Below are 12,853 nucleotides of genomic sequence, written 5' to 3' on the forward strand. Positions count from 1 at the left end.
TCAGGCTTGGTTTGGAAAACTCCTCAGAGTTCCAGAAACACCAGGAAGGGAGCGGTTGAGGTATTCAGGTAGGAATGCTGGCAGGTGAGACAAGCAAAATGATTCCATCAGTCAGAGCTGGAGGTGAGCTGAAATATTTACAAGTGAAATACAAATGCACCGCTGAGTTCCATCTAGTGAGTCATTCTGTCCTCTTGGTGCCTGGGTAACCCTTTCATGTGTCTGGAAGTGAGCTTTTCACCAGGAGCAGGTTTGATGTTACAGCTCTGGAGTAGTTATGAGAGGAAAGTTTTATTTACAGGTTCTGTAATTCCCACGCCCATGGCTTGTTTGCTGATTTTAATGTTAGGAGAGATGCTCAGGAAGATCCAGTCTGGCCTTGTAGGTAATGTGGGCCATAGGTTGCAGTCTGTGACTCTTGGGTTTAGCTTTGAAGTGATGAACAGCTTTGAAAGCAGCCTCTGCTATCAGACTGCATTCTTTTGAAGAGAAGCTGTGTGCTGATGCTTACTATAAACTGCTTTCCAAACTCAGGCCTGGTCCGTGAATGCCTCGTTCAGGAGTCTGTAATACAGAGTGGAAAGGACACATGATTTTCCTCTGGGCGTTGCTAGTGGAGAGTGACAATTACTGAGCAGGTGCAGTGCTGGTTGTACTTCTCAGATATGCAGCAGTTGCAGCAATTAAAGCAGTTTGATGTCATTTAATGGTTTTAGCCTTAGTGTGTGATTTTCTAGAAATCTGCATCGATGTAATCCCTGTTTTCCTGCAGTGACAGGCAGTGGTTAAGGTCAGGTTAAATATTAACAAACTATATGTGGTTCGTATCTTCTATTTATATGTTGGAGAAGGAGCTGTGCTGAATAGTACTCCATGGCATTTACTCTTTAAAGACTTCTCTGGATTATTTTTGGTAGTATTGGCAATTTTACTGACTGGCAGATTTTAGAAAAGGCACGTTATGTATATTTTGAATATAATGAGAAGTGTTACTCCTCAGCAGCTGGTGGTGTAGTGGAGATCAGAGGTGCTGTCAGAATTGAACAAGTCACCCTCAAGCACTTCACAATGAGATACATAGAAGTGTGAATTAATTACAGTTATTTGAGTCCCTGATACTTACTGTGGTATTATTTCATTTATGTTTTCGTAGCCATCGTGGAACTATGTGGAAATGGGGTAGTGGAGATGGTTCTCCTTCCAGAACAGCAGTAAGTACTGAATTACTATTAAATCTTTCTGCTATTAGTATCTTTCATTTTTCATACACTAACCATATGTATTTGCTCTTTCATAAAGCAGTTGTTTGACTGGTTTTACCATGACAGCTTTAGGGCTCTAAAAGTCAGGTTGTGTCCTTGTTTCTTATGTCCTTGATATTTAATCTCTCAGCCTACCACAGCTGCTGTGCTTGTCGTCGCTCTTCTTATCCTGCCTTAAGGAAACATCTGTAGGAGTTACATAAGCTCCATCCCCAGTGTATCTTTGGATACACTTTAGAGTATGTTCAGTATCAATATTTTATGGGTATTTATTTTATTTGGTAGCACTGCTGGCTGTCACAATACAGATCCAGTGAATGAGGAAATTCAGGTTTTGATACCTAGAATGCTTGGATAGTTTTGCTGTGTTTGAAGCCAATATTCCTAAAGCAGTTCATAAGGTTTAGCATTCCACTTGACTTGGTAAAAACAGTCTGCTTATGGGAATGTAAAATCCACGGAAGTGTTAGTATTTGCATTTGCTGACTGTTGCAGTGAGGTGAGACACCATGTGCAGGCATTTGAGGAGCAGTGCTGTGTGCCCCATCTGGCTATTTGAAAGCACCCTGAATGTCCCCAGGCTGAGTGTTCCCCTGAATATCCGCAGGCTGCAGCCTCCCGGGACGTGGGAAGCGCGGCGGTGACGGATCTGACGGAGCAGCTGACAAGCACCGAGCAGCTCCTGGCACAGCTGAAGGAGCTTGTCAGGGAGAAGGATGCTGAGCTCCGGAGCAAAGATCTTCAGTTAAAGGTACTGTGCATGTGGTCATGTCAAAACCATTGTTTAAAACCCCCCTTCAGTCATTTTTGTAATGTTTTACAAGCTATTACAGCAGCTCTAGGATGGTCACAAGCAGCTGTTCTAGGGCCTGGACAGTGCTGCTTTTTCCCAGCATGTGTTCTGTTCCAGGATTGAACTAGAAAGAATTTATATCTGATATCATGAAGGCTTTTAAAAAAATCATAAGGTTGATCTCTTCCTATGAGAGGCTTCTTTCTGCCCTTTTTATCTGTGGGTGTGAACAGACATGTTAAAATACTGCGTATTTTAAAACTCACTGTAAATCAAGTTCTCTTTAAACAAAACGAAATAAGCTTTTACACAATTATGAAGGTGTCTGTCTTTTTGTATTTTTTAATGAAAAAAATAAGTCATTCTCACTAAAAAATCAAGCCTAGAATTTGTATTGCTATGAAAAAAAATAGGGAAATTTATATCATAAGGCTTTAAATTCTGTACAGTAATAACCACCATGTGCAGAAAGTTTAAATAAAGAAAAGAAAATTTAAATAATGAAAATGAAACATTGTAATGTCTTTTCAGGGAAGATGTTTTTTGTTAATCACTTCAGGTTACTCCCTCTCTCTTTTTTTTTTAATGGAAGAATCGAAGCAGGCAGTTGTCCCTGTAGCTAATTTAGTCTGTCATGACTTTGGTGTTTGTAGGAGGAGAAGGAATCTGCTGATGCCAAACTTGCCAAGCTGAAGCTGCAGAACAAAGCCAAGGTTGCATCATTAACCTCGCAGCTGGAAGAACTTAAGAAGCAGTTACCAGTGGCAGGAGGCTCAGAGGCCAAAGCAGAACCAAAAAAGGTAAGGTGTCCTCACATTTTAAAGCAGATACAATTTCTGGGGTGCTGTAGGCAGTTTTCCCATGCTGGACTCAATGGGGAAATTCAGATTTTGAGTTGAGTCAGGTTAGGATTGGGGTAGACTGTATGGGTGCTGTCACTTCATCTGTGTTTCTATTAAATTCTTTTATTTTTCAATAGAAATCCAGAAAATTGCACATTCCCTTCAAATTGTTTTAGTAAAAAAGTTCTCACTCCTTCATCCTAGTAGCAGCGCAAAGTTTTGACACATGTGAATTCAGGCAGATAAGGTTTGGAGAAGAAATGAAAACAAAACCTGTCTTGTTCTTTAGGATATGTAAAGCTGTCCTTATTAGCAAAATGTAAATGAAGTGTTGGAAAGTGACAGGTGTTTTACTGTTAACAAGAGAGTCTCAGATGTGTTTGTAGTAACACAGTTGTGCAAGTATTTCTTCAGGGTAGGACTTCATACAGCTTCTAAAATAACTTTAGTGAGGCTTTAGTTTTTCAAGGGAATTTGTATTTAAATGCTGTGCTGAAAGGAAACAGTAATTATCCATTTGTTGCAGTGCCCAGTTGTCCTCAAAAATGTGCAGTAAAAATGTATTTTTCTGATTTTTTTTGGCTAATAAAACATGTGCTTAGCAATTGCACTTGATTTGTGATGGCAGGTAATTTCTATAAAACAGCAATTACACCTGTGGGAATTCTGATTAAAAACATTCTTAGGAATAGTTTACTTTACATGTTTTCCCCCAATAGTCCTGTTTTCCCTTGGAGTTATATGGACTACATTTGCCAGATTATGAGTTTCAATTGCTAGAGGAAGTGAATCTCCTTGCAGCACATCCAGTCCACTTTTTAGCAGTAATTATCATGAATACTTTAAATACAAAGACTTTTATAAGCTTAATACAAATTCTGTGCCATCTTCTACACGGAATATGAAATATATAAGACAACTGGAACACAATCTATGAGTAAAGTCTGCTTTTTCACCAATATTATCTGACTACGTAGAGGTACAGAATCCAGGACTTACCTGTTCATGGAATGCAAACCTCCTGTTTTTGTAGGCATCAAAAGATGGAGACCAGGAAAATGCTGCAGCAAATCGAGGGAAAATATTAGTGCTGAGAAGGAGAATTGAAGAGCTGGAATCCCAGATCACACAGAAGAATGAAGAGTTACAGAAAAAGGTGGTGTTTTGTATGATGTGACTTTTCACCTTTGTGGTGTAGGATTGTGTTGGAATATACTTATTTAAATAGGTATTTAATTCTGTGCTGCTGAACAGCTCTTCTGGGAGTTTTGTGTGGAGGAATTGATATGTTACAGCCTCAGCAAGGGCAGTGGGAATTCTGTCATTGTGCCTTCAGTGAGCAGTGAATCCTGGATAAATGGAATAGGATACACAAAGATGAGCTCCGTGGGTCAATGTTGTATTTAAATCTTGCATTTTGAACAAAAAGACTGGTTTGCTTCAGTTTTTCTCATTGAAAAAATAGGGCATAACAGGAATAAATGTAGGCAAGGGCTGAGTTCATGTTGTGGTGTTTTGTGGACATAACTTCTCTGGGGAGGGTGGCAGGAATGGGAATGCTGCAGAATTTCAGAGGGAAAGGTCCAGTAAACAAAGACTACACTTCAAACAGAACCAGTTATACATCTGACTGTAATTTTTGGAGTACTCTAACACAGGCAGTAAGGAAATGATGCAAACCATTTTTCTGTGCTGGAGATGGAAGTACAGACCACAAACAATTTTGCCTTTTCACCTTCAGGATGCTGAGCTGGAGGCCCAGCGCAGCCGCGGGGCTGACATGGATGCCATGCTGGCGGAGAAGGAGAAGAAGCTGGCTGAAAGGGATGCTTACATCAGGGATTTGCAGGTGGCCTGTGGATCCAGTGATGCTGCCAATGAGATATTCCTGCCCAATGAAGAACTGAAGGTATATTAGCAGCTCAGTTATAAAATCTCTGTGGAGTTTTCAAGGAACCCGTGAATTCTGATGTGTTATGTGCTCAGCCCCTCTCTGAAACAAAGTTAATTCATGTGAATAAAAATTCTTTACTATCTTAATTTATGTGTATTTACTTCATTATTTTGTCCCTCCCAGGGAAAGGCTTCATGATTGCCGTATCATTTTTCTCCTAATTGTCTTTTGGTTTGCATTGTAAAGAAGCAGCTGGCAGCTAAAGAGTCATCACTGCAAAGCATGGAGATTCTGGTGCAGAACCTTACCAAGAAGGTGGGAGACAGTGAAGAAAAATGCAGCTTGTTCCAGGAACAGATCGAGAGTCTGAAAAATATTCAAAACAAGGAAAGAGAGCGTTTCCAAGGAAAAGAAGCTACATATATGGAAAACGTAAGTAAATGCAGGGTTCTAAAAGTTACTTCCAGTTCTTATGAAAATGGTCAGAGAGCTACAAACCACGTTGGAAGTAGAATACAGGTGTTTGAGGAGGAGACTGCTGTTTGGGCTTGATTGATAGAAACTTGCTAGCAATGAACATAACTAATTAATGCATTTACTGTTACTGGAAGTAAGATTCAGGCTTAATTTGGAATCCGTTATCTTGCTGTGCCTTTAATTAGACAGTTCAGTGTGGTTTTACTATAGCTTATGGACTGGTTTCGTATTTATTTTCTTTGTGCTTTTAGGTACGTATGTTTCAAAATATTATCCAGGAGAAGGAGAAGGAGCTGGAAGCACAGAGAGAAAAACATGAGCAGGAGCTTTTTAGATTAGCTGCTAAATCTGATGCAAGTGCTGACCTAGAGCAGGTACGTTGCTCTGGAAACTCAGCAGCTTGAATTGGGAATCATGTAATTACTAAACTCTGTGACACAGTTCAAATGTCTGCTTGGGAGAATAAAAATAAGTCTTTTATAGATTGCTTGATTATTTAACTTCTTATTTTTGGTAGCTGCTAAAGGCCTTGAAACAGAAGCTCCATGAAAAGGAAGAAGTCATGCTGGGAAGGACACAGGTGATTGACGTCTTGCAAAAAGAGCTGGATGCCAAGGACCAGCAACTGAAAGTAAGAAGTGCCATAATGTTTGACAGTGGTAGGAAAACCACTTTGCATTAAAATTATAAATGTTTTTTGTGCTGCTGTTTTTTTTTTAACAGGAGATTAATGAAAGCCTGAAACATCTTCTGTCTGAAAAAGAAAACCTCCAGTCTAAACTGGATGCTGAGAAACATGTAATGAGAGCCCAATTAAGAGACATGATGGAGAAACATGAGCTCGAAATGACAAAAGTTAAGGAGAAATACGATGCTGAACTGCATGAAATTCAAGAGAAACACGAAACTGAGCTGCAGGAGAAAGATCAGGCCCTGGTTCAGCTTCAGAAACAAGTGGCAGAATTGAGTGGTGGTGGACAGAGTAACTCCAAAGAAGTCAAAGATCTGGAATCTATAGCCAAAGAGAAGATGGAAGATTTGGAAGGTATCCTATCTAAACAGTTGTCACTGACAATATTAAAGGTTTCTTTGCCCCAGACTTTTATGTATTTTGAGCCAATTTAATACCCGTTGCAATTGGAACTACATGAAATTTGATGGAATATTATTGCCACACTAATTAAAGTGATCAAGTACTATAATAATGAGGGTTAGAGGATCACCAAGATAATCACATGAACTATGAATTTCTCACTGTGTTTCTAATTCTTATGTTTTTCTGTAAATGCTGTTGTCTTGTGTAACTGTGTAACTTCCAATTGCTAAAGAAATTGAACACAAGGCTTGTATTAGTAATCTTTCCAAGGTTTTCAATAATTCCTGCTTCTTGTTTCTCAGTCCAAGTGAAATTGAAAACAGAAGAGGCCAGCAAATCTGAAGCCAAGTTTTTGAAAATGAAGGCTTGGTCCAAATCAAGAATCAAACAGCTGGAGGATGAACTGAAAAATGTATGTGTAGCTTTATGTTTAATACTCTGTGACCTTCTCCAACTGCTGTGCTTGGAGATTTGATTGGGAAAAAGTAAACTGGGGAGTAAATAGAATATTAAAATAGTTTACTTTATGAATTAATGTATGAAAATGCAATGGACATAAAGTGCTGATACAAGATGTTGTTTAAATAAAAAATAGTACAAATTTGTTAGAGATGAGCTGCTGTACTGCACTTTAAATATTAGAAAAACAGCTATTCTAGATACTACTAAAGAATAAGAAAAAAAGGTTGCATTGACTTTGCTGTGATTTTACTGTGTTTGACACCTCCATAACTGTGTTTTCTTTCAGTTTTCCTCAAAGAACAGTGATGTATCTGCCTTAAACAATCGTGTGTCAGAATTAGAAGTGGAAAATGAGGAACTACAGTCAAAACTGCAGTCATTGCATGAAATCAGAACTCAGAATGGTAAAAGGAAGTCTTTTGCAGATGATTCGGAAGTAAAGAGACAAAAATAAATTATTTGTGTCCTCACGAACCAAATGTATTATGTTTTTGTAGAAGAACTGCTGAAAAAGCTGGAGCTCTATGAAGAGCAGCAGAGGAAGCTGCAGGCTGATCTCGACCAAGTTACAAAGAGAGCAGCTTCACAGGTTGGCTTGAAAATTGGTTTGCATGACTTACTGATTACTGGTGCTAATTAGACTTTGAAAAGTGTGTCAGCTGGACTTTGGAGCTGAGAATTAATTTACTGATAGGTGGAATTGTCAGTGGCTGTTCAGTTGGAGAACAAGATGACAGGTTTTGAATTATAAAGATTTATTTCTACCTACTGTGCACACACTTTAAATTACATTTTTCCAAGCAGTTTGCTATTTATTTAACTATGTTAAACATGAGTCATCAAAGTGTGGTTGTTATTTTGTAGACTAAGTATTTGTAATATTTTATGAAGTCGTGGGGATTGTTTTTCACATAATCTACAATATTTACAATTTACACTTATCAATTTCATAGATTTTTATTTATGGAAAATGGTGAGTTATGATGGTTTGCCAACTTACAACGTTTTTACATTTGCAGAGGGGTGTGGTAAATACATTTTAATGCAGAATTTCTCTTGTTAGGCCAGTGAATCAGGTAGTGTGGATGAATTGCAGAGTCAGCTCTTGGAATGGCAGGAAAATGTCCCAGAGTCAGAGGAGTCCCGGGACCAAGTCCGAGAAGAGAAGTCTGCCATGGCCTTGAGAATGGCTCAGATTGAGGAGGAGAGAGAAGGTGAATTGTTTCATTTCCAATACAACAATCCTGTTTTTATAGATCTGTGTGTGTCTGCTGTGCTTCAGACCGAATTGATAGCACACCACCACAACTCATTTCTGTGGTCATAAAATATGTATAGTTAATGAAATTGCTGAAATTTGCAATTTCTGCTTTTTCCTATTCCCTCGAGTTTGTTTTTCATACATTCATCTTGTTTTATATAATTTTTATAAGTAGATGTGCTGTTCTGTTTGCCATTTGAGCTGCTGTTCTGTAAGACTGCTTGAAAGGCTTATTTCTGCATATGAAAAATGATAAAAAAGATAAAAAGCCATATTTTATCAATGATAAATGTTCCCCATTGAAATATTAAAGCTGTCTGCCTAGAGCAACTGGTGAAGGTGTGGGGGACTGTACTGTTGGTTTGAATTAGAGGAATGAAGATGGTGCTTAAGCAAAATGTACCTGACATGGAGTTTCTCTTTAGGAAATTCCTCATTAATTCTGTTTAGGGTATTTAGTGATCTGTTAGTAGGTGCCACTTGTATAAGCCAGCTGAATAATGCTAAGTGGCTTGGAGGTGGTTAAAAATACCAGATTACCTACAGAAAATAGCATTTCAAGTAATGTCAGGTTTTATAGCTTGCTAAATTATTAATTAATCAGCTGATGAGAAACTGAAGTAGCTTCTGTTAAAAGTTATAAAAGTCTGGTTAAATTTCAGATGGTTTTTACTGCTCTTTCCATGCCATCTGGACTAAGTTACAGTTTTTGTCCCCTTAGTTAACTGTGTGGGGAATAATGGCAAATTTTAATGCACAGGACCTACCATCATAATTAATCCAGTTAGTTAATTGGAGCCTTCTCTTTTCAATCTGCGATTGAATTATTTTGCATTTCCATGATCCATTTGAAAGTTCAGTGTGTAAGCACAGAAATGTTCTAAGGATCACATCTCTTCTTTTCAAAGGATTTATGCTTTGGGATTGAAAGGGAATAATACCCCTTCATTAAATCTACCTGTTAGCTCATCTGTGCTGGCCACTGAGCCACGTGCAATATTAATAACACTTACAAAATTTCCTCTCCCTCAGTCCAGGTTTAATTTTGCATTTTTTTCCCCTTGGGAATAGCATGACCTTTCTGTTTCTTTTTTTCCTGCCGTTCCACCTGGTGAGCCCTGAGCGTCCCTTCCCCCTCCACTCCTACCCTCCACTGCGATTTGGGCAGCCAGGGAGAACAGTTTCCCATCAGTTTTGTGCATGCAGGTTCCTGCAGCAATGGCCCCTTGGAATGTACTGTTGCTGATTTCTCCTGCTCTTGCTTCTTGTGGAGAAAATTGCCAACAGTACCTTGTAAGGTCTGCCATTGATGGTTTGTGGTTTTTAGCAATACATGTAACAAGTGCTGGGTTTTAACTTGAGTTTCTCCTGCCTTGCAATACCTGTTTCTTCTTTTATATTAATGAAATCATCTTCATTTTTCACTGTAGTAACAGCTGACTCCATATTTATGTTGTAACTTGATCTAGAGACAAATTTCTTGGCTTGCCACAAGTGGTTGTGACTAAGTAAGAATCAAATTCATTCTTGGTGCTACCTGAAATTCCGTAGTATTTAAAAAAAAGTGATATTCCATCCATTCCATAAATTGCTGAACTTTGCATGCATTAGTATTAGCTACCAATATTACTTACCAATGTAAGTAATACGTAGCATGAAGAGTGACACAAGGAAATACAGGCACATCATAGTCAGTTTATATGCAGTGTGTATCTGGAAAAAAGGTGTCCTGGGAAATTTTTCCGGTTTTTGTGTTAGATAATTGCAAATGAAAAGCTTCCTAAGCTGCTGTAAAACATTAGAAAATGTATTTATTTAGTAATTGTTATTTAAGCAATGCTCAATTTAACTAGAGGTGTTTCAACACTTGTCTGAGTGTGCTAAATCATTCTAAAGCCCCAATTTCTATACTTCCATTTTTCTTGTGACCATGGTAATTTCACTGTTTTTTCATTATCAGATACTTAGGAGCCTGAATATATTGGGTTCCTACATGACAGTGTCAGAGAAGGGGTTAAATTTTTACCTGGAATAAATCTTATTCTTTGAACCCCTTAACTGGCAGTTCCTGTGAGCAGAGGTTTAAGACCTGTCATCAAAATTTGGCATTTATTTTACAGCCTTGAAAAAGTATGTATAATGATAAAAAAAAAGTAGAATCTAGAAAATACACAAAGGTGTGTAAAACACTGATAAAATGACAGTGCAAGAAGCTAAAGTGTAATTGAAATCAGAAGTATAGTCCAGTTTCAGTCCCACTTGAAAAGGGTCATTATTTTTTTCTTTATCTTTTTTCCCCACTAATCTTTTCTGACAAGACATTAGGTGTGTAATTTTGAAATATTATAGGAAGAATTTAAATCTAGCAGGTGCTACAGAATTGTGAGTTAAGGAAATCTGTGGTATAAGTAGTCCTTGGCCAATTCAGATGAAAGCAGAGTATTCCCTGTAGGGCTGAATCTCCAGGTAATTCCTGGTGTTGACCTCACAGATGCATCGACATCAGTTTTTTGGATTTTGTGTGCTGTGAGGACAACTGTGGATTCATGTGATTAAGCTGGAAGCCAAATTTGTAATTATCCAATTAATGTAACTCTCAATTAAAGTATGGAGCCACCTTTACTTTCCCTCCCTTTCCCTGGCTGTGCTGTTGTGTCTGCTTTGCATGGCACGTGTTGTTTCCTAATCTTTACCCCAAACGTGTCCTGTCGTATCACAAAACAGATGGGAATGCACTTCAGATGACAAATCATTTCTAACAATGAACAGGATGCACACCTAAGCACTCATATTCTCAGTTTATTCAGTGTGTGTATTTACTAGTGATTCTGTATTTGTCTTGAAAAGAATGATGTTACTAATTTATGATAAGATGGTTTGGTGCCAGTTTGCATTGTAACACGTGCTTGTGACTTCCTCAAATGATCTGGCTTGAGAGCTCATACTAAAATTAAAGTTTTTATAAAAATGAATGTGATTGTTGAGATTAAAAAGGCATCAGCTGAAAAAGCTGTGTTTTCATCATACAAATTAGGTATATTTGAAACTAGTAAATTGAATTGAGGTGTAATTTGGCATTTTAATTGATTGGCTTTTCTTCTTAGTATGGTATAACCTCACCCTTCCCACTCTCCTGTATAAAGTCTTCCTCTAGAGCTGATGAAGAAGTGAAGTTAGACTTCAGTTTCCTTCTTCTTAGTGACATACTCAGACTTTATGTTCCACATAGCAATGTTGGAGGGAAATCACAAGGTGAATGAAGTGGATTTTAATCTTTAATCTTGTTCCTGTCAGTCATTCATAGGGACTTCACCCTGTCCCTGGTCTCTTTTCATGTAGTAGTGTCTGATGTAAATGTAAATGCTTTCCTGTGGCACAAAACTGATCGAGGATGACTGGTTCTTTCCTGGCTGCTCCGATCCAGCCATAGTCTCAGGGCAGCAGGAGCTGGAGGAGGAACTGGCCACAGTTCAAGGAATGGGCAGGCTGCAGCAGGCAAGAAGAAAAGGCAGTCAGACCAGCAGGAAGCTGCAGGTGGGTTCAAAGAGATGTGAGTTAATTTTTATCTGTCTGCTAATAAAAATATGGAAAATACGGTTATTTGTGTGGTACTTCAGTCTTTAAAACATTAGGAGCTTAAGAACATAGACTGGAACTGAAAACATTGATAAATTTAATGATCATGTACATAGCCAGAAGATGAGAAGTTCCAATGGCATCACACCTCTCTCTTATTTCTTTCCACTGAAAAATCACAAGCTTCTCTCTGGAGTAATTCCCATGCCTGAAGCCATGTGCGTGCTTCAGATGTTAAGGCCGTTTTTGGCTTCAGTAAAATCTTTACAAATCTATTTGCTGGTGGAGCTTTATGGAATAATTAGTGCCACTTTATTCAGGTGGACTTCTAGGTAGGTAGTGCTGAACCTTGCATGAAAAAATGGTAACTTTTGTAAGAATTAGGATGTAATTTTCACATTAGCAGACCATTGGAAGAATATAATTAGTAAAGTGATACTTCAGAGCACTCTTAGCTGTAGAAATCAGGGGACTAATTAAGGTATCCAAATACAGTTATCCATTGGCTTCTCAGATGGCTGAGGGTGTTTTTAAAGGCTGGCAGATACCTTAAAAAACCTGTGGGAGATGTGGCTTTTCTGGAAGTAATAGCTGGGAGCTGGGCAGGCCACTCTAGTCTACAGCAATCCCACATAGTTGCATTTGGTCACCTGAATCACATGCTGAATTTTGGGGTTTTTGATTGACACTGTGGTTTTAGTGGCAGAATTATCTTACCCCTGCTTGCTTCCTTCTTTAATTTAAACTTCCTTCTCATGTTTTGTGTGTAGGAAGAATTCCCCTTCGATGGCAAACAATGCTTCCAAGAACTGAATGCCACCTTGGATAGCACTGACTCAGCTGAAGGAGAAAACATGGGAGGTTGGTGGCCAGAGTACCCTTCACCTAATGCAGGTGTGATAGCGACTAGACAGTTGATTAAAGCATGCACACGGCATCTGCATTTTGTGTCTATTTTTGTTTTCAAATTCAGCTAACAGCCCATTTGTGGTGTATTCTAATCTTTGTTGGATTTTTTTGGCTTGTGTTTTCTTCCTTTTCATTTCTGAGCATGTGCGTGCTGGATGAACTGCCTAGTTCTGGCTCACAAGTACAGCATAAATATGGCTGAGCACTGGAATTGGATGAGCTTTGATGCCCATCAAGTACCCCATGTGGCAAGATCATGTGGTTTTTTTTAAGTTATGAAT

The 12,853-nt window shown here is 38.5% G+C and overlaps 1 protein-coding gene across 5 annotated transcripts in view; it reads left to right on the plus strand.

Annotated features, from left to right (window-relative positions):
- Positions 1 to 12,853, plus strand: part of LOC309574396 (uncharacterized protein) — a 34,254-nt gene that overhangs the window by 1,318 nt on the left and 20,083 nt on the right. For 3 of the 5 annotated variants that reach the window (XM_082284047.1, XM_082284049.1, XM_082284050.1), the window contains exons 2-16: positions 1,154 to 1,211; positions 1,870 to 2,013; positions 2,709 to 2,855; positions 3,931 to 4,053; positions 4,639 to 4,806; positions 5,038 to 5,223; positions 5,520 to 5,642; positions 5,786 to 5,899; positions 5,992 to 6,313; positions 6,667 to 6,776; positions 7,113 to 7,230; positions 7,324 to 7,415; positions 7,890 to 8,040; positions 11,512 to 11,621; positions 12,434 to 12,557. In XM_082284047.1, the coding sequence (XP_082140173.1) occupies positions 1,167 to 1,211; positions 1,870 to 2,013; positions 2,709 to 2,855; positions 3,931 to 4,053; positions 4,639 to 4,806; positions 5,038 to 5,223; positions 5,520 to 5,642; positions 5,786 to 5,899; positions 5,992 to 6,313; positions 6,667 to 6,776; positions 7,113 to 7,230; positions 7,324 to 7,415; positions 7,890 to 8,040; positions 11,512 to 11,621; positions 12,434 to 12,557 (2,077 nt within the window). In that variant the 5' untranslated portion in view covers positions 1,154 to 1,166. The remainder of the gene's footprint in view (positions 1 to 1,153; positions 1,212 to 1,869; positions 2,014 to 2,708; positions 2,856 to 3,930; positions 4,054 to 4,638; positions 4,807 to 5,037; positions 5,224 to 5,519; positions 5,643 to 5,785; positions 5,900 to 5,991; positions 6,314 to 6,666; positions 6,777 to 7,112; positions 7,231 to 7,323; positions 7,416 to 7,889; positions 8,041 to 11,511; positions 11,622 to 12,433; positions 12,558 to 12,853) is intronic. The other 2 variants (XM_082284048.1, XM_082284051.1) reach the window with 1 other exon arrangement.

This window comes from Coloeus monedula (genome assembly GCF_965178545.1).
Source record: "Coloeus monedula genome assembly, chromosome: 6".
NCBI classification, from domain to species: domain Eukaryota; kingdom Metazoa; phylum Chordata; class Aves; order Passeriformes; family Corvidae; genus Coloeus; species Coloeus monedula.